General features: G+C 37.9%; 1 protein-coding gene across 2 annotated transcripts; it reads right to left on the bottom strand.

The window, feature by feature from the left end:
* Positions 1-515: 515 nt before the first annotated feature.
* Positions 516-24,955, bottom strand: LOC144665653 (uncharacterized). Of its 2 annotated transcripts, XM_078526921.1 has the most exons (9): positions 24,852-24,955; positions 24,611-24,670; positions 22,451-22,507; positions 15,959-16,023; positions 15,161-15,221; positions 14,659-14,709; positions 4,739-9,318; positions 2,742-2,790; positions 516-2,245 (listed from the first exon to the last, which is right to left on the bottom strand). In XM_078526921.1, exons 7-9 carry the CDS (start codon positions 9,277-9,279, stop codon positions 2,171-2,173), a joined length of 4,665 nt encoding a protein of 1,554 aa, XP_078383047.1. In that variant the 5' UTR covers positions 9,280-9,318; positions 14,659-14,709; positions 15,161-15,221; positions 15,959-16,023; positions 22,451-22,507; positions 24,611-24,670; positions 24,852-24,955; the 3' UTR covers positions 516-2,170. The 2 variants fall into 2 exon arrangements, 1 of the variants encoding a protein (XP_078383047.1); XR_013572994.1 differs by lacking the exons at positions 22,451-22,507; positions 24,611-24,670; positions 24,852-24,955 and having other exon boundaries at positions 516-1,842; positions 1,873-2,245; positions 15,959-16,297.

The following is a 24,955-nucleotide window of genomic DNA, read 5'->3' as shown; positions in this document are numbered from 1 at the left end:
GCAGGCTAAGCAAATACATCACGAAAGAAGAACTCCAACATAAGGGATGCTGGAAGACAGAAATCGGAAAACAGAAAGAAAAGAATAAATGACTCATTCACAAATGATCGATGTGCAATTACTAAGCGGTTACCTTAACAACTCACAGAAGAAAATAACAAACAGCTAGAAAATCAACGTATATGTCGATTTACTTTCAGTTTGCGCATTCGACAGACTCATTCCCTGTCGCTCCTGTTTCTCCCCAGTCTTTCATCATCTTTAAGGAAAAAAAATAAGTAAGGACTGAAAACGAGTCTGACAGTAAGAGGAGTTTTAAACGTGGCAGTTCGCAAAAAAAAAAAGCATCTGCTGTCCTCCTTAGAGATGTGTTCGCCTTATGGAGAGTTAAGTCACAGAGAAACATGGCGTGAAAGCCATACTCTCCGCCTTTAGTGAAAGGATTCCGAATAACAGTGTTGTCCGCTCGGAGAGTTGACTGTATAACAGTCAACAGGTAAGTTTGATCAACGGTGACCAGATTAAGATAAATTTTATTTAACTTTAATGGCTGCAAACGTCTACCTTAGTTTTAAAGTGTTGTCATCACTTGTACAATAAACCTAAAATACAGACTCGCTTCATCAGCAAGAAAGTCGCTTATTTTACAATACAACTTACTACAGAAAAAAAAGACTTCATGTATACTAAAAAAGTCGGTACAGATCACTTATCTGAACGTTGTCCTTTTCAGTTTTTTTTTTTCTTCACAGAAAACTTACTTCCAATAAGTATTATTTTAAAATTCTTACTTACATTACTCAATATTGCTCATATAACTTATCAAATGTTACTAACGGTTACGTTGTTATGGTTCCCTTTGGAAACGTTTGAATGCTAAAAAAAACATGCTTAGCTTTGCAGACTAAAAAATTTTACTTTTACGAAATAGAGAGCAATCTTTTCTTCATAAAACAAATCTTGGCAGTCTATGTGACTGAATTACGTGCACTATAATAGTGAAAAGTATAATTAATAACACGATTCTAGCTATGAAACTAACAAGATACTATGCCATATTGAAAAAATTGAATTATTGTTTTACAAAAAAACGGCTCTTCACTCTAACCTATTTAGAAAATCTGACTATTCATTTAAGCAATTTCCTGGCCATAAAACTAAACCACTATACAAAGTAAAACAAGTCTTTGCCTTAGCGTATGATGTTGTTCCAATTAAACTTTTACTGGATATTTACAAATTGTCCCCGGACCCTAGTCTTATTTAACTAAACGATAATTGTCGCTGAAAAAAAAAAAAATATGGGCCCGAAAATTAACAATTTTAATTAACGTAAACTAATTGGCATGGTTTGCTGGGAAAACCCATGAATCGGCGCGGAAATCGATCTTTGTAGAACGACTTCAAACAATGACCTTTTTGAATAAATTTTCACGCGGGATTTAGGAAAGTAAATTCAGCAAACTGTACACCTAACTTTTTTTAGAGTAGTTGAACTAATTCTAAAGTTAACTGTGTCGTGCTTTATTCCTCGACAAATTTGTTAAAAAAACGTCACTCTTTAAACGAAATGTTTGTTGCTTTGTGAAAACAGAGTTCCTAAAATTATTTGTTATTGCACACCACAAATAAATTTCATTTCGTCGTTAGTCTGTTCAGTCACTAGACAGATTAAGATTCAAGAGAAAACGGGACGTCAAATAGGAATAGTCTGGACAGGACTTGACAAGTGAAGATCACGATGATGTTTTGTAAGTTTCACGTCATTTTGCTATGTTTTCACATCATATGTGCATCAATAGCTGAAGAGACGTACGGCAAAATTGAGTCTCTTCTGTTGAACTTAAAATCTTGCTTTAAGCCTGGTCTTACATGTAATTGTTGCAAAAGACCAGCATCTTACATAGTAAAGAATGAAAATCAATGTAGTATAAATTCCTTTATACATGGTTAATTGAAAAAAAAAAATACCCTTGGGATATTTCTCCTGTACAATAACATGGCCAGTCATCTTCCAGGACATCGCACGGTTTGCTGGGCTTCCAAAAGCGGTACAATCCTAACGTGCATCTTAGTCGAACGAGAAGCGCGAGGTTCGCGCGTGCTACACACTTGTTACACGCACTAACCGCACACCGCATTTCCCACAGGCTGACAATTAGTCAAATCATCATAATAGCCAATGATCATAATCATAATAATCATAATCGTCGTCGTCATCATCATCAACTAGACAGGAACACACCTAAAAAATAATACACAGTGGAAGTTCGTCAAAAATCCTCTACTGCGCGTCGCATTTCCAACTCTCTTCTTAGTGTTTGGAAATGTGATGAAACGCGCTCTCTTGTGTTTAATAAATAAACTCTATCGTTCTTTTCACGGGGGGATACATAAAAACTAGACAATGATTAACCCCCTACCCCCCCCCCCCAAAAAAAAAAAAAAAAATGACCTTACTCATGAGTATCGTATTTGACGTAGATCATGTTCTTTAAGTCAGACTAAAGTATAACACAACTTTTGTTGAATGAATGAAGATCCAGCGAGGACTGATGTATCTGGGGTGGATAGTCTACACCTTTTAAAATGTAAAACTATCTTTAAAAAAAGCTAATAGCTGTCACCAATTTCACCCTTGAATTCGCAATTGCGCTGTAGTGTGATATGTGGCGGCCTAACGGGCCTTTTAATTCACCGGTATCCGGATGACAACGAAACTTTGTTTGGGAATGACTCACCTCTTCATTTTCAACTTGTACTTTCTTGTGGTCTCCGGTATTAAGAGTCCTGTAAAACAAACAAACAATCAAAAGGTTATTAACTCGTGCGTTTTCGTGCTCTCCAAACTTCTCGCGTGCACCATTTAACAAATAGATTTCATTTTGCCGTGCGTCTGTTCAGTAATAGATCACAGATGACGTCAAAATGTGGTATGAACAGAGAAGTGGCCCACGAGGCGCTAGCCGAGTGGGTCACTGATGTTCATACCACATTTTGATGTCTTCTGTGATCTATTACTGAACAGACGCACGGCAAAATGAAATCTATTTGTTTTATATAATAACACAAGACTTCAGCACACTTCTGTGTGAGCAATGCTGCCGTACCGATGAGCTAAGTTGTTTTGATTTCACTATTAAGTTTTCGTTAACACGAAGCATTGTCCACAATTTGGAATAAACAGAAAAATGGTCAATTGAAAGTCAATGAAAAAACTAACCTTTATTCCGATTTGGAAAGTTGTTCAAATCTGTAAGCATTAACCGAAGCGTTCAACCGCAATTCGTTTGTTTTCCGTGGCGTCGTCCAACTGTACAACATCGGTCAAACTTTCATAGAGATTTCGGATAATTTCTCGAATAATTCACTGTCTTCTTCAAGCTTGTTTCGCCCAGTTAAATGCTTCGAAAGGTGAACGATGCTTGGCGTATTGTTTCTCACTGAAGATTTGTAATTAAGCTGAACTTTTTTGCTTTGTTGTGGCCCCGCAAGTTTGAAAAACTTTGCCGACAACTCTGATTTGGACTATGAACTCTTATCACGCGCGCGAGTCACACCACCGCGTGACGTCATCCATGTGTCTGTACTCTGATAGATCATAAGTAAGAACCAATCAAAATGCGCGTAGAATTCAGGTTATTATATAAAACTCGATAGTTCACAGCTAAAAGCATGAACCATTGCCGGTGGAAATATAGATCTAAAACCCGCCAAAAGCTCGCGCGAGAAGCTTAGGGAAATGTTTGTGGCGAATCGATTTGTTCACGCTATTCGCGTGCACTATTTTAACAATAGAGTGTTTCTGTCGAGGAACTATCAGACCGATAGTTCCTTGACAGAAACACTCTATTGTCTTTATTGTTCACCACTAAATTTTCTTCCGCGCGCACAAACAAAAACGAACATCGTGAATTATTTTTACTTTTCAGGATAAAAAATTCAATTGAAAGCCGAAATTTAACAAACGAAACAAAACCAAACAAGAAACCCACTAAATGCAGTGAATCTGGTTAGGTTTTTTGTCTGCAGGCACGCTGGTTTACAAAAAAAAGTCACGGGCGGGCACTATCGATCCGGGCATTTTTCTTCGGCGGGCACTATGGGCTGATAGTGCCCTCCGGCGGACGGGCACTATCGCGTCAAGTGTTCAATTTAAACCAATCAGAATCGGAGAAAATTTAGTGGTGAACTATAATGGATTATAGTGCTCGTTCGCGTATACTGAATTTGATTGCGCGGGTCCGCTAATTTGCTTAACAGTTAACATGCAAAACTTATCAGTTTTATAACACGGAGGACCAATGTTCTCAAATTCAAAGACAAATAACCAGTAAAAATTGAAGTCTACAAACAAATTAAAAAGTGGCGGCCACCTTACAATTAGGCCTGAAAAGAGCATTTAACTAACGCTAACAATATATTGTACAAAATGATAATTCGTTGATTCTGGATTGCAAAATAAATTCTTCAAGACTAATTTTCGTTCATATTTTGCCTAAAGATCGTGCACTTGACCGGATAAATTTAAAAATTATTTCAAAAGTTCCAGCGATCTTTTTACGTTTCAGACGTCCGAGATTGAAATAAAAGGCCCCTTCTAAAATGTTGTCAACATTCGCATTTCTCCAAAGAACTGCTACTCTGAATAACATTTTAAGAACATTATAACGTTTAACTTCAGGTTCAAATTTAGAAAATAACTATCAAATTTCAAGTTTGCTGCTAAATAAATTACCTCTTGCTCTTCCTTCCGTCTTTGTCTTGCGGCAAATGAACCTGGATAAGTTTGAATCCGTGTTTAGAGTCACTTAGGCCAATACCAATAGCGAGGAGACGTTTACAAGGACAGACTGCTAAACAATTCGCTCTGCTATCCAGATCGATTACATTCAGCAGGTCACCAGACCTGGCGTTAAAGAGCTGAAGACAATAACCTCCTGAGACAGCGTCGGAGCTGATAACACATTCCTCGTCACTGACAAATCTACAATCAAATAACCACTTGCATTTACATAAAATGTGTAGTTTATCCCCTGAAATTGCATCAAGGACGTACACTTTTCGGTGCTTAGACCGACGTGTTAAGAATGAAATTACAGCAAACTGCTCGGAAAGAGAAAACACCTTAAGTTCGGTTTCCTCATAATCCCACACTATTTCCCAAAGCATAGTTTCGCCATCCGCCAACTGAAGTGTTTCGGAGCTGTAGGTTAACAGCTGACATTTACTGTTACATGCCATCAACCGGCCATAGTAACTAATTGGGAATGTCGACACAATCTCTCCGCTAGTAGTATCCAAGATGATCACTTTGTTCTCTGCCTCACACGCCACTCGTCCTTCTGATACAGGTATGGGGATTATCCCTTTGATTCCGTTTATATTGGTCCAACTTCGGACGCACTTAGACAACTCATAACTCCACAGCTCAAGAGTACCACTTGCTGTTGTCAATAAAACACCTTCCTTTACAGCTACAAGATGATTTCGGTAGACTGTTTGGATGCTTCTCTGTCCTAAGAGCTTCATACTTGAAACATCCCAAGCGCTTGCTTTTGGTTCGGCTGTATCACTGACAACATAAACAGTCTCGCCACTCAAAGAAAATACAATGTCTCTGATTGTAATAAGCGTACCTTTAGCTTCTTCGTCAGTTTTACGCAGCTTGTTTATATTCATCATGTCTATGCACCGAACGCGAGGACTACTCCTCAGTACAGTTTGCTCATTTAACACAAACTCAAATACCGTAACATAGGACGATATAGGATCTCCTAACAAAAATCCAGTCTCGCTTTGTGATTCAAAGTCCCAGGGCACAGAGGTTTTACAATCATGTAACGTACAGCTGGTAGGTTCCGCCATTTTGAGATCCAGACGATAAATGTTATAACCTAACCAACGTCGAAAACATAAGCAAAAAATGAAACGACAGTCAGGTGAGAACTTAATCATTCCACACACGTCTTGCCATGGGATGACCATTTCTGCCAGTGTTCTAAAACCATCCATTGCATCAACGATAGAAATAGAACCCGTGGAATGAGAAATTGCCAGGAGTTTTCCATCTCGAGACCACGCAAACGACAAAACATCTTCATTTCTTGTAGTACGTGTAATCTCTGAACCATTCTTTAGACTCCACATAATAATGCATTTAGCATCGTCAGGGCAGTCAGTTAGCATCGTGGTCAAGTCTCCTGAAATTGAGCAAACTGTGAATCTACATTTACTTTCGGGAAAAAGTGGTTTCTGATCTCCTTCAAGGGTATAGGCATGGCTTAAGACTCCTGGTAAGACAACGTCTGCAGTAGGATGAAAAACGACTGAGCGGTAAAATGAATAGACAGATGAGCAGGTTAATGGCTGTGACATTCTAAATGCATCACGCCAAGAAATGGTACGTTTCTTTACTATAACAGGGCGTCCCCATAGTAGCTTGCCAGTATGGAGTGACCACAGCTGAATAGTTCCGTCTATACATTCACAAACCATGAAGTCACGCTGCGGAGAAACGTCAAAACAAGCCACTTCAGATGAGCATTGAAAACGGGCAAAAACAGTTCCCTGCTGCGTTTCCTTGTGCACAAATTCCATGTATGGTATTTCAGGATATTTGTCCGTAATGAGGTTCGATGCCACAGAAGACAGTAACGATCCTCCCTCATTCACCACGGTCTGCAAAAATACCTGAGGACGATTAGAAAATGCATTATCGTGCATATACCTTCGTAAGAAGAATGTGAGGTCGTTCAGCATTCGTTTACTATCTTCAGACAGTTGTTTAGCGATTTTCTGCTGCTCAATCCACAAGAAGTCGTCGGCCGGAGTTGCACTGCTTACACACAGCTTTGCATACACAAGCTCCAAGTCTACCACATACTTCTTTATAACCAAGTCGCACGATTCAGCTCTATTCAGCTGTAGCAGGTGTTTAAAACCATGTTTCAGTGCATAGTTAGCAGTATCACTGAGCTGCACACAACCAACACCTTTTTGCTTAATATCTTCAAGCTGCTCAGTGCAAAGTTTGGAAAGGATTCGATGACCGTCCTGCTCATCTACAGTGAAGTCGTGCTGCTCATACAGAGAAATGTCAGTCAGCCAGTCCTTCAATGATTTGTGAAAGAAGTGAATACAGTCACCTTGTACAGGTAGCAGTGCTGAAATACAAGCAATCACCTTATTGACTTTCCGCCGATTACCCAAAGAACTTGAACCCGAAAGCATCATTTTAGCAACAAAATCCAGAGGTAGTGGTTCTCTTGCAGTTGTGAGAGCACTCAGAAAAGTCAAAAACTGTTCTTCTTTGATCTTCAGCTCTTTGCACAGTTCTGTCTCTAGGCGTTGAAAGTATGTTCGGTAAATAGATGAAATACCTGACGGCAAAGTGCTGTCCAGCTGTTCAAGGGTGAGATTTGAAACATTTTCTTTGATGAAAAGTACAAGCAAATAAGCATACAAAATGAGTCCTTCAGACTTTTTAACAAGTTCATTTATGATGACTTCTCGGTGACCTTGTTGAATTACATCACTTAGCCGCTCTTCAAATAACAGCCTTATGTCTCTTTGGTTCTCTTCATTGTTTGGCTCCAGCTGCAAAGGGTTGAAACTTTTAAGACTGTCTGCGATGTTTATTTCTGGTCGTGTTGTTACGAGAAATCGAATCCAACGGGGAAGCTTTGTGAAATGACAAGCAATAACATCAAGCAGCTCATTTCGTCCTTGATATTGACTTTCATCAAGTCCATCTACTACCATGAGGATGTTCCTGCCAGGGCCTTTTAACTCGCTTAGAGGTTCCTCAAACAGTACTTCAAAGAGATCCTTGACTTCCATGTTGTTGAGTTCTACACCCAGGTTCCTGGAGAGAGTTTTTAAAAGGGCGTTCTTGTATTCTGGCAAAGAATCTGACAGCTGACAAGCTAACGACTGAAGCATGATCTTGGGATTTCTGTAGCGCTCTTTGTCATGCTGACAGAAGTGGGTCCCTGACAATCTGCCAGCTTCTTGCATTATTTTGCAAACAATAGCTGAGATCACAGATTTGCCCATTCCCGCATTTCCGCTAATCACCATCACTCGGTTTGAGGAGCTACTGTCATCTAACCATTTTTCAACTCTTTCAAAAACTGATGCACGTGTTCCCTCTTGATATCTTTCTGCGTGATATTCAACGACCTTTCGGCTGTTTATTTTCGCTAGTTTACTGAGAATTTCATCTTCTTTGTCCATGTTTCTTCTTTCTGTCATGTTTTCAACTGACTTCTTGACTTGCTGTAATGTTTCTCGATTTTCTTTTTGTGTTTTTACTACTTCCTGAATTGCTCCATGGGCTTCTTGTTGGGTCTGATGCACTTCATGTTGGGTCTGACGTAATCCCTGTTGAGTCTGATATACTTCTTGTTGGGTCTTCAGAACTTCTTCAACCACCTGATGTGTATCTTGCTGGATCTGCCGCACATCTTCAACTGCCTTTTGTGTATCCTGAAGAGTTCTTGAATCTTCTTGTTGGGTCTGACATACTACTTGTTGGGTTTTCAGAACTTCCTCAACCACTTGGTGTGTATCTTGGTGGATCTGTCGAACACCTTCAACTGCCTTGTGTGTATCTTGGAGAGTCTTCTGGTCTTCCTCTTGCATCTGACGTGCTTGTTGTTGGGTTTCTAGTACTTCTCTCAGTTGTGACTTAATCTCCTCGTCATTTTTGGCCCATTCCATGACAGTACCGATATAATCTTCACCACAAGGCGCCGACTTTAAACTGACCACCTCTGCTGGATTCAACCCAAGAGCAACAAGAACAGCACTTATTTCCTGCCATTTGGCATTAAACACAGCTGTTTGAACGCCGGTTGATGTCACGTGACCATACAACTCATTACGATACAACTTAACGCGAGCAAGGTTAGCCTCAAGTGAGGTGTCACTTGAGGGTGGTGGTTTATGCCAACCTGAGAGGGGAGGGGAAAGTCCACAAATGTTGGTCAGAAGAAGAAACAGAAGGGTAATGTCAAATGTTTTGGAGTCTGGTGTGGCTCCACCAGGTGGGAACAGTAGATCCCATTGAGGTTTATGTAAAACCTTTTTCTTGTAAAGATTGTTGAGGGTCAGATGGTTAGCACTGAGATCAGCAGCGAGGGTTGCAGGAGGATGATAACTATCAAAAACATTCCTTAGAACCGTTGTTCCACCATCAATAAGAAGTCTGCTGAGCTTGGCTCCATTTGTTTTCTCCACAGAGCTGGCCAGAGGTGAAGGTGCAGCAGCTGCCATCTTTATCCAATGTGGAAAGGTTTACACCCCCAACTGTGCCTAAGTGTAGAGAAAAATGATATTTTGTTTCCATTTACATCCATTGTTGAACATAACCGAGTTGAGATAGTTGTACTTTTGATGGATGATCCTGCTTAGCACTAAAAAAGTCAGGTGGCTTCTACTAAGAACTTAACTGTGTTTTTCACAAACAATAATTGCATTTAACCAAGACAGACCCAGAGTACATCCTTAAGAGGGCGTCTTTCTTAGAAACACCCACTCAATTTGGCGTAAGAATAAATTTTGCCAGAAACTCTGTCAACTGAAAGACTTAACCGAGGTTAGAACAAAAACAGATTTGGTTTGATTTGAAATGATATTCTGGCCGCGTTAGGAGCCATAAAATATTTTCCCTTGTCAGCCCCCGTCACAAAGTCTCGAAAATTGAAAAATAGGCACTTGTCGTAACACTGTAAAATATTTATTTCGCATCATCTAGCCGCAAATTTTATATCAACTTGCTCATAAACCTTTCTAGTATTCCAAGAAAGTCACAATTTGCCTCTCAATTCTCTTGAAAAGGCAAAATGGAGCGTAATATGACCACTACTAATCACCTTCGAGCGAAGGCTGTAAATTGGCTTCGATTTAGAGGCTATTTTTTAAATTTTGGGACCAACATAATACTTCTAGCCTATACAGCCGACTAGAGTAGTCGTTTATCTGCAAATATGTGCAAAATCCCATGTACGTTTTCAATATTTCAAAAGTTGTGACCGTTTTTATCAGCACATGTACCAGCATTTTCGATTTTTTCGCCTATATTGAAATCGAACTCTCTCGAGCAGATTTTGACACACATGCAGCCTACCTGCTTCTCATCTCGGTTTATGTCCAACGTTAGATGGTTAACAATCCCAAAATTGCTAAATCCCATAATAACTCCAGCAAATTGGTAGGTATTGCCTTCAAAACTTAAGCACCACGGCATCTATCGAGTCCCTTGTTAGCGAGCGAAAGCCTGAATCCAAGGCTACATTTCGCACTGAATAGCACATTTAACACCGTTTCAGAGCCGTTTTTCTTCAAGAATCAGACAAAAGACACTCCGAGACTGGTAATCAGAGAACATAGCCGCGATTTGAGGTCTGAATTCCGAAGAAACATCACCATTTACAGCGTACATCTCGCGATCGACAATATCGATACTGTGTGATGCTGCTTCCGCAGAGGTCCGCATAAATGGGGAGACCGCTGATCGCTTGTGTCAAGGCAATGTCACTATTTAAATCAAAATTTGGAAAGCATGCGCAATTTCGAGTTTTAAAGAAATCAATCCTATACAAACAGGATGGGCCCTAAGCAAACCGAGGAGCAACGTTAGAATTTCGCAGAAGGTTAGAGAATACCTTACGGCACGGTTTACACTAGGAGAAAGAACTGGGCGAAAGGCGGACCCTTCCCCATAGGCGTACAGGCCGGGGGAGCAGGGGGGGGGGGGGGGCTGCAGCCCCCTCAAATTTTGGGCAACTCAGATTTTTGGGCAGCAAGAGAAATTTGGGCAAAGCCAGTTTTCAAAGAAGTTTTTTTTTCGAAGAGATGGATATTTTCTATTTTACTTAATTTTTTTACTGTTGGGCACTGTACTGCAAATATTTGTCACAGTTAAACACCTGATATAGAAAGCTTCGTTACTAAATTTTATAAAACCGACGGAGACATTCTGGAAGCCGAGCAGAAAATGTGCGCGAGTTTTCGTCGTGTGCGCGGATTAGGCTACATGTCTGCCGGTTTCAGAAATGCAAGAGAATGATCTATTTGATAAGTTTTCAGAGTTTCCTTACGTTGTTCATATCCGTGATTGATACCTGCTACATCGTGTTCTGCAGAACGATCATTCAGTGCGTTGCGCAGATTGAAAACTTACCTCCGCAGCATCTGATGGGGCGACAACGTGTCAGTAATGGCCAATTGAAACAAAAAAACAAAACAAAAAAAAAAAAAAAAACAAGTGTTTCTCGTCCCCGCCCGCTTCATTTTTTGGGGTCGCCTCTCTTTTTTTATGTTTACTTTCACTTTGTACGGAGTAAGACATGGCTTTTGTCTGCGTTTAATACAAACTAAGGCCCAAAACTTTAAATCCTTGTTACGCTAGGTTTGTACTGGATAGGTCAATTACCTTGCAGGATTTATTTTGGAAGTTCGCTTCTGGCCTGGAAAATTTGACGATGGAGGAAAAAACATTAGTGTCACCAATAGGTGTTTAAAGCGCTAGAACGATTGACACTTAAATCAAGTTTACTACTAATACATCAATATTCACATATTCGAACAACACAGGTATGGAATGCAACAAAATAATAAATAATTAAACATGATAAAAAAAATGCTCCCGGCCGCTCTCTTTTTTTTTTTTTTATAGAAATAGGGACGAGAAACATTTGTTTTTTTACTTGGCCTAAATTATTACTTGCCATCGCACTTATTAGCATTTAATGGGCGTGTTCCAACTCTGAAGTCAACAAAGACATGGATTGTATTGTTGATATCTTCGGCCGTCGAAATGGTAGAGACAGCTATTTCTTTTAACGTGCTGTATGAGCTCATATGATAGATTCTTATATAAGAATTTTTCACTTCATTTGAAAGCCTATGTTAGTGCATCGTATTACCCTCGTTTCTTCTCGACTGTTTCGTAAAAATTTGGGCATGCAACTTGCGAGAATTTTTTGGGCAAATGTCTCACCGCCCCACCCCCCTCCCAACTTGCAGTAGACATGCGAAATGCCAAAAATGAAGGCAATGAACGTATGTTTACAAGAACAGAGTGGCTGACGAAGAGCCAAATCCAGAGGTTTTTCTCCCGACTAGCAGCAAAGCGTCGCAAGGATCAGGGTGTGGTCGGAATGTCGCCCGATGACGAGGACGATGTACAATGCCTCCAGGAAAATTCCGACAGACAAGTTCTGGTAGACGAGGATAATAGAGAAATTAACGTCTCGCATCCCATCTGCTACGACACGTATGACTTCTATGAGCGTTACCACAGCAACACGCTTCAAAAATTCGATGTGGTCATGCTGAAAGCCATCGGTAGCCACTTTGAGATTCCTGTAAAATCAAAAGAAAAAAAGCAACTTCTGATAGACAAGGGGACGGATATGATTCGTGAATGTGAATGTGTTTCTGACTAAACCATATTAAACATCCCGTAAGAGTAACAGACAGTCGTTGAGTAGTCTTGGCTCCATGCCTTGACATAGCTGTGCTTTTATTACGTTAAGTCCTCTCATCCCTCTCATCAAAAGGCAGGCAGGCTAAGAATACCTGTAACACCACATCCTATAAGTGGTTTTCACTGTCACGCCGCCAAAAATAAAACCAAAACTATTGAGTAAAAAAAGAATATTACAGGTTGTAGAAAACTGCTATATAAACTACCGTTACTTGTCATAGATCTGTACATTATTCTGTACTCTAGTTATCCGTCAAATTGTTTCACGCAAATTTGAAGAGCACAGACATGTGATCTGGCATTAAATTCTGCTACAAATCCGATCACCCTCACGAAAAAGTAAACATTCAAATAAACACTTCCCGCAAAACCTCAACGCTCAAGTGTCCAGAGTATTAAAAATGGTTAGATGAGGATTTTTTTTTAAGAAAATGTGACAGCCTTCTTTCGGCCATCTTAGGTCTTGTGTGGAGTGAACTCCGAAATTCAAAATGCTATATCTTACAGTCTGCCGGACTCCAGATCGAACTGTCCGCGGTTCTATCCCTGGCCAGGGTTGCTGTAGGGTTAGGGTTAGGGTTTAGGGTGTATAAATGGTTACCGGCGAAATTATGCGGGGGGGGGGGGGGGACTGCGATGGACTAGCATTCCATCTAGAAGGGAGTAGAAATATTCTTAGCCGCTTAATGCTATCGAAACCGGGATAAGCTGTGACAGTATGGGCCATTTGGCTCGAGGCTTCGCTTTTAAAATATATTTATTTATAGGACTGATTTCTTTAAAACTCGAAATTGCGCATGCTTTCCAAATTTTAATTTAAAAAAATATAGTGACATTGCCTTGTTGGCACAAGCGATCAGCGGTCTCCCCATTTATGCGGACCTCTGCGGAAGCAGCATCACACAGTATCGATATTGTCGAGATGTACGCTGTAAATGGTGATGTTTCTTCGGAATTCAGACCTCAAATCGCGGCTATGTTCTCTGAATACCAGTCTCGGAATGTCTTTTGACTGATTCTTGAAGAAAAACGGCTCTGAAATGGTGTTCAATGGGCTATTTAGTGCGAAATGTAGCCTTGGATTCAGGCTTTCGCTCGCCAACAAGGGACTCGATAGATGCCGTGGTGCTCAAGTTTTGAAGGCAATACCTACCAATTTGCTGGAGTTATTATGGGATTTAGCATTCTGGGGATTGTTAACCGTCTAACGTTGGACGTAAACCGAGATGAGAAGCAGGTAGGCTGCATGTGTGTCAAAATCTGCTCAAGAGAGTTCGATTTCAATGTAGGCGAAAAAATCGAAAATGCTGGTACATGTGCTGATAAAAACGGTCACAACTTTTGAAATATTGAAAACGTACATGGGATTTTGCACATATTTGCAGATAAACGACTACTCTAGTCGGCTGTATAGGCTAGAAGTATTAGGTTGGTCCCAAAATTTAAAAAATAGCCTCTAAATTGAAGCCAATTTACAGCCTTCGCTCGAAGGTGGTTAGTAGTGGTCATATTACGCTCCATTTTGCCTTTTCAGGAGAATTGAGAGGCAAATTGTGACTTTCTTGGAAAACTAGAAAGGTTTATGAGCAAGTTGATATAAAATTTGCGGCTAGATGATGCGAAATAAATATTTTACAGTATTACGAAAAGTGCCTATTTTTCAATTTTCGAGACTTTGTGACGGGGGCTGACAAGGGAAAATATTTTATGGCTCCTAACGCGGCCAGAATATCATTTCAAATCAAACCAAATCTGTTTTAGTTCTTACCTCAGTAAAGTCTTTCAGTTGACAGAGTTTCAGGCAAAATTATTTTTTACGCCAAATTTTTGGGTGTTTCTAAGAAAGACGCCCTCTTAATAATCAATAATAAAAGCTTGATTATTTAAGGCTGTCATGTAAACTTGAGAACACAGTAAGTTTTTATAAATTTCAGTATTAATTCATGATAACGTTGTTTATTTAAAGAATATAGCTCCGCATGGAGTATTTGCACCTGTGCTCGGGGATCTTCTTTTTTTTCACATTATTTTTTAGCATTCCTCTGATAACAGAAAGTGACATAAGTTCTGCATTGAGTACTTAACAAAAAATAGAACTATATGTATGTTCATTATCACATCTCATTCTACATAAAAAAAGTTGTTCCTTACAGTTACCCTACCACTGTTTCCAAGAAGCCAAAATATCAGCTCTTCACTGTTCCATTCTGCATCTGGCGACATTAATGTGAATAAATGAGAAATAATTTATTCATCACCTTAAATTCACAACTCTGTATACGGCCTTAACGTCAAACTCAGTTTTTTACACGGAGTAGTTATAAGTTCAACATAATTAATATTGTAATGCTTAAAAAAGACAGCAGATTATTATAACAAGTTCTAAATTTGTTCTTGCATGTTCTGCTAATCTGTTTGGCTTGTTCCTATTGCTTTTTATTCATTTTGCACTTCTTATCCTCCTAGTACAGCTATATGGGTTCTAATTCCTCTACTTTGGAACGTATAGACTGGGTTTCAAGATCCATGTTTAGACACATCAAGAATGTGGTTTTAATCTTTATATTTTTTTTTTCATAAAAAGGTTACTATGAGAAATCAATAGCATAGTTTAGACAATAGTGGTTTTGAGGTTATATTATAAGTCTTGTGGCCAGAACTTACCTGGGATCTTGCTGACTTAAATTTTTAACATCAGTGAAAGCAGTTAGACTCATTTGGGATTCTAAAAATACAAAATGTACATTATTAGGTCACAGACTTATCAACAGAAAAAGACTGTTGTTTTCCCTTGCAATGATGGCTGTGTTTTCAGTGTTTAATGTGTGCCCAGTCTCTTTGATGTTTCAACATCAGACTCAATTTACCTACACCATAAGACCAACAATCACTTTGTCTGGGGAACACATTGAGAAGATCTTCTCAGAAAAAGAAATTTATAAAGGAGGCTATTGAAGCTCAGTACCAGACCCCAACACTAAATCAAGACCATATATGGCTTGAACTTCAGGCTTCCAGTACATGTAGATGGCCAATGCATTGTACATTGTACACAACAAACTTATATAGCAGCATTACAATCACAAGGCTAAATGGTTGCTTCTCCAATCTGATAAGCGAGCATACAATAACTCTCTTTAAATATGCAAATTCCAAGACTTACTTATATTTTACCTAAGACCAAAGATATTAAATTTTGGCATGTACATTACTCTACAACTCCCCCCTCCCACACCTCAAGCCCTAAGAGCAATAATGTGATTTCACAACTGCAGACAATTGACTCACTGCTTGGGTATGAGCTTATGGAAAAAAGGGGTGTAGATAAAACCCTGAACACCATGAAACATTGTCATAATACCCTAGAATGCCAAAATTATATACTAGATACAATACATGTACATGCACATAATATATTTAATATCATTACCGGTAGGTTTTTAAATAATGTTCACAATGTACCTGTTGTTAAAAGGACTTTAGACTGATAACTCACATCCTGATCCTCATGTTCAACAACTTGGCACCTGCACAGATGATTACAACACTCAGGATTAGCGGATGCCCCCCATTTTTCTTCTTCAATAATTTAAAAACAATTAATAATTGTTTATAAATTATGATTGCTTATAAATTATATTATTAGTGCCTGCAGTGACCCAGGAAAATGTTTTAAGTCTATTTTATAATATATTACGTAAAACAAGAAAAAAGGTTTTAGACAAAACAGTGATTCCTTATGGGTTGTGTAAGTAAGGTTTGTCTTCCCCATGGCCAAGTGTAAAGGAGACTGGGACTAGTGACATCACACCTGTTACCAGGATATTGGTATCAGTTTTGGACATGGTTTGGATTTGGACTTGGGTAGAATGAGACAGATGGGAACTACAGGATTTTTTTGAGAGAGTACTGGTTTTCAGTGGCCCACTCTCGAGTTATTTGATAAAATCAGGGCAGCCCACCCCTGGAGCACTAATGGCACACAAAAACTTCACCTTATGTTAAAAATATAATAGCACAAATTAGTAAAGAAAAGTGTTTCATGACAATATTTAAAGCAATCAGAAGTTAAAGAATGTTTTTGCAACCAGTTTTTAAATGCAGTTTGGGTTGAATTTGATTGATACCCTGGACTGATGTCACAAATACTAAATTCTGAACCATTTGTCTGTAAGTTCTCTAACTTGGTCATGTTTCTAATTATAGCAATTATTCTCGACTTTGATGATTTATAAAAAAAACATTGAGGTTTCAACAACAACAAAATCTTAGTATATACAGTACGTCGCCCTAAATCCAGACAGCCCTTGGCCTGGACACCTTCTGAAAGGAGACAAAGTTTTAATAAAACTGAACCTTTCCAAAGATTTCTTGATCTGTTTGCTGTCTTAACCTCGCTCAAAGGCTTTCCTGTATGAGGGGTTATCCCCGCCATAATTGTTTTTTCATTTTAAAGTAGTGTTTTTCTTTTTATTGTAGTAGCTGTCATTTCGCTTTAGTCCTTTCTCTTCCGCAAAAGGCACATTTTGTGAAATTATGCATCAAGTTCCATCAAATACGGTTATGCCGAATTTAGAATGCCCCCATTTGGAAAATTCTGGGTGCTCAATTTGAGCAGAATTCAGGAAGCCAAATTTGCCGGAATTTGGTCTCTCAAATTTTGCGAAATTCAACTCACTGAGCTCTCAAACATACTTGTCAGCGGTTTTGCTTAAAAAGCAAAAGGAGCGGTCACTCAGCAAAAACATGGCCGCCACTACGCGTACGGTAGATTGTCGTTTTTCCCGTTTTTCGGAAAATGAGGGAAAGTTTCAATTCTAATAATACTCCTTCGTGATCATCTAAGGTGTAAGGAAAACATTGGATCGCTTTTGGTTGTAAAAAATGCGAGCGAGCTTCTCACGGGTCGTCAGTTATTTTGGTTTCCCACGGATATCCAGCGAAGAAATCCAAGGTTTATAATCTGATAAAACTTCAGCATGGTGAGGACCCGGGTGAGGACAATTTCTTCTTCTTTAAACTAAAAGCAACTTTTCTTTGCTCAGATCATTACAGCAAAGCCGGAGATATGCACAAAACTCCTGAGCAAGCCGGTGGGATTGTTTGTTTACTTGTTTCTAATCACTGTCAGAAGTTGTTGATAGTATTTTACCTCAAATAATGTTCTACTGTTGATAGGTTTTCACTGAAATAAATATCACAAATCATTTACAATTTTGCAAACTCTTTATTTAGTTTTTTTTTTTGTCAGGTAGATTTTTTTTTTAATTTTTATTAGAAAATTAACAAATTAAGAAATTGATTACTTACAAAGAGTTTTTTGTGGTAAAGTTATAGAGCTAATTGAGGTTTCAATATTACCTTATAGGTGAAGAGCCATCCCAGTAAACATGGATTGTGATACAACCTAAAAGGAGTCCCCCAGTTAAAAGAAGGCACAGAGAATCTTCTACTCAAGAAATGAAAATACCACAAGCAAAGGGCGATTATTAAAGAGCCAAAAAGTTTTTACAAGTGAAATGACTGCATCAGCTATTAAGTTTTGAAATCATTGTTAAATTAGTTGATGCAGATGTTTCTATAAAACCCTTTTTACAGTTCCTAATGCTATAATAAAACAGTACCCACCCAAACACGATGATAAGGCTTATGAGTTGCAGCAGAATGAGGAGGATGCAATTTACTGGCAAAAAAGCTTGCAACTCTAAAATTTTATTTTGAAACATTACCTGAGGAAATGATTAAAGTTAAGTTGAATCATTGCTATTATTTACATGTCCAGGGACAAATGTATTCAACTTTTATCCTTGCCTTATTCTGGTTGTTTATTTTGGAGAGAAATCATCAAATGACTCAGTTTCTTTTAAACACTTAATTCTTGACAAGAGACATTTCACCCCTGAGACATGGATCAGGAGGGTGCAACAATAGAAACTCCTCTACTGGCTACCTCAATGATGGTTGAGTTTCATATGGAGACTATGCTTGTCCGTAATGTAGCAGAGTTCCACCCAGCTTCATGATTAAAGTTCTAAGTACATCTACACAAAACTCCCCTTGGCATATCCACATAACTTATTTTAATTCAGAGAGTAAAGTGAAAATAAAAACTTTTGAAAACTTGTCAAAGCTCTATCAATGTTTGAAATTGTTTACCAGCAGAAGTCACAGGGCCCAGGCTCACATATAACATAAATGTTCACTCATCCTCCAAGAACCATTTACTTTATTGTCATTATTGAAAGAATAATTCATCTTAAACAAAACATCAATATTTTCAATACTGCATGTAGGAACTAGATTCTTATAGCTCCCCATTTCATTAAAAAAAAAAACATTCAGAAATATTGTTTCAGACAAAAAAAAAGGTTGACAAATTTTTTGGTTTCAATGTAGAAGTCCCATTAGTGGATAACCCTTTACTGTCTGAGAATAATCAGCCCCAAAATTTCACTAAGTCAATGCATAAAAGGCAATGAAAACAAAGTTAACAGTCATTAAAATTTGCCCTCAACCAAATTTTTCCAGCTAGAATTGACAAATGCATGGAGACCAATAAGTTGAGAATATATGTGTTGCTAAATTATGGGGATAAAAGAGTTGAATTCTAAACTCTTCTGGGGGAATGATTTATGCTGGGCTATCACTGAGGGAACATTAAACCACCCTGCTTTGAGGTGGAACCCTAACTTTGCTTGTCACTAACCGGTTTCATTTCAATTATGCATTATTTTCTTTGCAGCTCAATCGGATTATCCATCAGGTCATAAAAGGTGCAATAATACTCCTGGTTAATGGAAAAAATGATTTTCTCTTTGCTTTAACATTATGTTTTCTTGTTTGCTTTTACATTGTGTTTTCTTATGTTGATTGATTGATTGATTGATTGAGTGGATGTTTCTCTGTGCTTTCTTTTAACTGAGGGCTTCCTTGTAGATTGTTTCACAAATTATCCATGTTTACTGGGATAGCTCTTCACCTGTGAGAAAATAATTATTGAAACCTTATTTAACTTAGCCAAAACCTTAACCTAAAAATAACTCTTTGTTAATAATCCATTTCTTAATTTGTTTATATTCTTAGGAATAAATACAAAAAATACCTGACTCAGAAATAAAAACAGTTTGCAAAATTGGAAATAATTCCTGATTTGGGATATTTATTTCAGTGAAAACTTATCAACAGTAGAGGTAAAATACTATCAACAACTTCTGACAGTGATTAGAAACAAGTAAACAAAAGTTTTGTAAACATTGCACATTACCAGGCATAACTAATCGATGACATCAATAAAATCAATGAGTAATCAATAGGTAATCGATAGGTAATCAGTTGATTAGTCATTGATTATTGCCGATGATCAATGAGGTCATCGACTGCATCGATCAGTCATCGATTGCATCGATTAGTCATTGATTGCATTGAATACTCATCGATATAATCTCATGGTCGAAAACCGGAACTTGTAAAAGTATTCAATACCCAAGCTTGTACGCGCCATAACAATCTAACAATACCATAGTTACACGTGAAAAAAGGACAAACAGTAAAAAGTGCTTGCAGCTGTTCCGGTGCGTAATGTAACTGCTTATGATGGCTGTCTCCCTAAGCCGAAGCAGTTTTACTTTGCTGACAAACATCCACCGAACAAAATCTATAACCATGTTGTCGATTCTTGTCTGTGTACTTGTTAGTTTCATTTTCAGACTGATTGGTTTTCCTGTTGAACAGAGTTGGGTAAAGTGAAATATTGAAATATCATCTGTATTTGTGATTAGCCCTTCACGTCTTGATATGCCGGAAGGTTATTTCATCTTTTGTGAAGGCGTAATTTTGTCAACAAGAATGCCAGTTATAAAGCAACATGACTAACATAGATAAAAAAACACAAACAAAAAAAAAATGGTACAAGAAAGCAAGGAATGTGTCTTTTGTGTGCAGAATAATAGTTGATGAGTAATCGATGGGTATCGATGAGTAATCAATAACACCAATAGGTAATCAATAGGCCACAAAACTCGATAGGCTACAAAACTCTTGGGCTTCGATTAGTCATCGATTACTCATTGATCATCGCCAATAATCAATGACTAATCAACTGATTACCCATCGATTACTCATTGATTACCAATTGATGACATTGATCATCGATTAGTTATGCCTGGACATTAAAAACCTTTTGTTAATTTTCTAATAAAAATTCAAAAAAAAATCTACCTGACAAAAAAAAAACTAAATAAAGAGTTTGCAAAATTGTAAATGATTTGGGATATTTATTTCAGTAAAAACGTATCAACAGTAGAACATTATTTGAGGTAAAATACTATCAACAACTTCTGACAGTGATTAGAAACAAGTAAACAAAGAATCCCACCGGCTTGCTCAGGAGTTTTGTGTATATCTCCAGCTTTGCTGTAATGATCTGAGCAAAGAAAAGTTGCTTTTAGTTTAAAGAAGAAGAAATTGTCCTCACCATGCTGAAGTTTTATCAGATTATAAACCTTGGATTTCTTCGCTGGATATCCGTGGGAAACCAAAATAACTGACGACCCGTGAGAAGCTCGCTCACATTTTTTACAACCAAAAGCGATCCAATGTTTTCCTTACACCTTAGATGATCACGAAGGAGTATTATTAGAATTGAAACTTTCCCTCATTTTCCGAAAAACGGAAAAAAACGACCACAATCTACCGTACGCGTAGTGGCGGCCATGTTTTTTGCTGAGTGACCGCTCCTTTTGCTTTTTAAGCAAAACCGCTGACAAGTATGTTTGAGAGCTCAGTGAGTTGAATTTCGCAAAATTTGAGAGACCAAATTCTGTCAAATTTGGCTTCCTGAATTCTGCGCAAATTGAGCACCCAGAATTTTCCAAATGGGGGCATTCTAAATTCGGCATAACCGTATTTGATGGAACTTGATGCGTAATTTCACAAAATGTGCCTTTTGCGGAAGAGAAAGGACTAAAGCGAAATGACAGCTGCTACAATAAAAAGAAGAACACTACTTTAAAATGAAAAAACAATTATGGCGGGGATAACCCCTCATATTCCTGCGGGTGGTGAAGTGGGGAATTTCAAGTGGGGAATTTTGTTTTCACTATGGTTTCTTTTTAACATGCGCCTCAGATTAACTGGTTTTCTTTATAGTCCTTACTCTTACTAATTTCCACGTAAACTAAATTTCGCGAAAATTTAGGAGCCCAATTTTCGCAAGTATTAATTTTCGCAATTGCAAGAAAAAATAGAGAAAAAGTGTAAATTTCGCTATTTTTTAGATGTGTTTTCTGGATCAGTCGTCAAAGACTAAGACTAAGAAACACGGGTACTGGAAATGTACAAAGGTCTAGCTCAATATGTAACTACAAGGAGCCTGCAAACGGAAACTTTGGTTACTGTACTAAAGGGGTTTTGGTTATTTATGAGCTTAAGAAAACAGTAATCAGATGAAGGGTGCTTGTGGAAAACAAGACGGAAAAGTGTTTTTAAAGGTACAGTATATAGTTGCAGTTCCAAAAACTTCAAGTTCTTATTTTTTTGATATTTAATATGGTATCAATTTCCGCGTGTTTAAATTTAGCGCAATGTTTTTTCGCACATATTTAATTTCGCGATTATTTTAAAATCGCGAAAATCACGAAAATTAGCTCTCGCGAAAATTAGTAAGAATAAGGTAATTCCTGTATATCCAAATAAGAGTGCCAAGAGACGTAATATTTGGTATACAAAATGGAGTATAAGGAATATTCTTTGGTCTATTGGTAAAAACTTGCTGAGTTTAAATTCAAACTTTGCAAATCATGCTGATCAGGCTAATAGGCCATATAATTTGAATTGTTGATATAAACTCAGATTGTTTTATTTCTTTATCGTGCTGCAATATACACTGTATAATGGCCGTGGCTGAAGTGCTTGCATGATCTCATTTTTTTTGCTTTTTTTTCTACTCAAACTTACCATCAATTTAAAAGAAGCATTTAAAAGTCACATTTTGAGTTCCACAACTTCAGGGACCTATTTAATAAAATAAAAACAAATTTTTATGTTTACATTTTAATAAAGTAAATGTTAATGTTGTTGATTGCATTACTTTGATTTCATTACCTGATTGCGCTACTTCGATTTCCGATTGATTGCGTCATTGTTGACATTGACATTTAATCGTGTTTACCTACTGAGTGTATTGTTAGCTAAGTTCTTTAAACATGCATTAGGGAAGATAGTGTCATTCGAGCGCTATTGTGTAAACCACTTTCAAGAGAAGTTTCCATCGTTTAAGCAAGCCATTAGCGTTGTGGGACCGATATGTAAGTCTTGTTCTTCTTTCCTTATGCATGTGCTCATGATTTCGCTAGTTTATTTTTTTCCTCGAATAGTTTATGTCATAGCCTGGTATTGTGTAATTTGGATCGTGGTTTCATAGGCATTTCATTTGTAAGACGTTTCTTCGTTCTTTACTTTTAAGTTTATAGACGTTTGGTAATTGAGTTTATGCGTATTTCCTATTGTGTTACGCTGCCGTGGCTCACAGCTCGCCTTTGTAGTAGTTTTCGTTAAAGGTTTTCTCGTTTGGTCGTTTTCTGTTTGCCACGTGCTTAGTAGAGTTACGCATTCCTTAATCGTCAGAAGTCTTAAATTGTAATTAGATTTTTACTTTATCTGTTCTACAGTTTACGTGTAATCAGTCAATCATCCTTAATAGTGGAATCGTTCGTAATAAATATGGAATCGTTTGGTTGGTCCAATAATTTATCCCCACGTTAGTGAATTTTATCGCTTTGGTCGCGAATTTCCTGGCACTCCATTTGGCCTTGATTCCGCTACCGCTACAGTAAAGGTTAATTGGATTTGCAATAATGTACAAGCAAATTAATATAAATTATTTGTTAAATCCTGAACTTGGGAATTACTGAAAAAGCAGGGAAATGGCAGCCCAGCTTTTAAAGTGGAAGACAGTTATTCTTTTGAATTCCCCCACCCCCTTCCCCGCTCCCTAATGCGACTGGAACTGAATCTTGACTGTAGAGCATCACTGCCAAGTACAGTCAGTAATCCACATGAGAAATGCAACAAAAAGAGACAACGGACTATCAAGAGGCTGAATAACCCTTGATATAATCACAAAACAGATGAGAAAACAAATCATTTTTTTTGGAGCACGGGGACACTGTTTCAGAAAAATTCAACTCAAGATTACCCATGTATCTAAGGCCATCCCAATAAAATGTTTTGTTTCCCATCGCCCGACCGACCCATTTTTTTTCGAAATGTAAAAAAAAAAAAAAAAATTCCAGATTCACTAGTCAAAGAGGCAAGTACTTTAATCTGCAAGCACACGATATTGTTTTATTAACAACAATTGATATGATGTGATGTTTAATTGTCTTTAATTAACATCGATACTACGGTAAGTTTTTCAAAGGCTTTTCGTGCCAAGGGCATTAACGATTGTTCCAACATTCTCAGCGAGATCGACTGAAACAAAATCTTTCAGTTCTGCATCTCCTGGCTGCTTAAATGAGCCCAGACGTGTTCGTTCTTTTTTTTTTTTTGCCCGACCGACCGACCCACCATCACAAGAGACGTGGCGATGGGGAACGAAACATTTTATTGGGATGGCCTAATCAAACAAAATCGAACTTTAAAATTCAATCAAACCCAATCGAGAACCAAACTACGAAATGGGTTCGGTAATCGAACAAAGTTGAACATCTATTTTGCTGTGAGTTTGATAATCAAACCATTTGAACAAAATCAAACGCAATCGAACTCAATCTGATTCGATTTTGTTCGGAATCCATCTCTTGATAAGTAGGAGGCTAGAAATCATAATCAAATGGAATAGATAGAAAAATGTCCAAATATCATTTGAACTATTTAAACATAAAAATCAAATAAGAATCAAATAAACAGTTACAGGGTTCGGTAATCGACCGTTCGATTGAGTACGATTGTCGACCGTGCAATCAAACATTCGATTTCATTGTGAGTTCGATTACATGCGATTACAGTGTATGTTCAATTACCGAACCTAATCGAACGATAATGATGTTCGCTATATTTGGTTCGATTACATACATACAAGTTTTCTACAGCTGTCCAAAGTACAGTGCTTACCTGAAATAAGAATTAATCGAAGAAAATCACATCTTGAATTTCAATTTCACAGCTTGGGACCTGTGCAGATGACAAAACGATCAAAAATGACAATAGTTTCGTTCAAAATATGAAATACACAACTGCTGAATTCCAAAGCGGAAGTGATTTTACTGCAGTTAACAGATCAATGAGTCGTTCAACTCAAACGAAATGTATTCCTACGCTTAGAAAAAGTACAACTGGTAGTTTATAAGCTAACCTTGCTGCAAAAATATCTCCACTTTTCCACAATATTTGATAACTTCGATTCGTAAACGGCGCTAGCCAGAGTCACTCCCGGAGTCACTACGAAGTGGAAGGAAG

The sequence above is a fragment of the Oculina patagonica genome, chromosome 9 (assembly GCF_052425735.1).
Source record: "Oculina patagonica isolate OP01 chromosome 9, crgOcupat, whole genome shotgun sequence".
NCBI lineage: Eukaryota > Metazoa > Cnidaria > Anthozoa > Scleractinia > Oculinidae > Oculina > Oculina patagonica.
The sequence above is the reverse complement of the archived record's forward strand: the minus strand, read 5'-3'. Positions and strand labels throughout refer to the sequence as shown.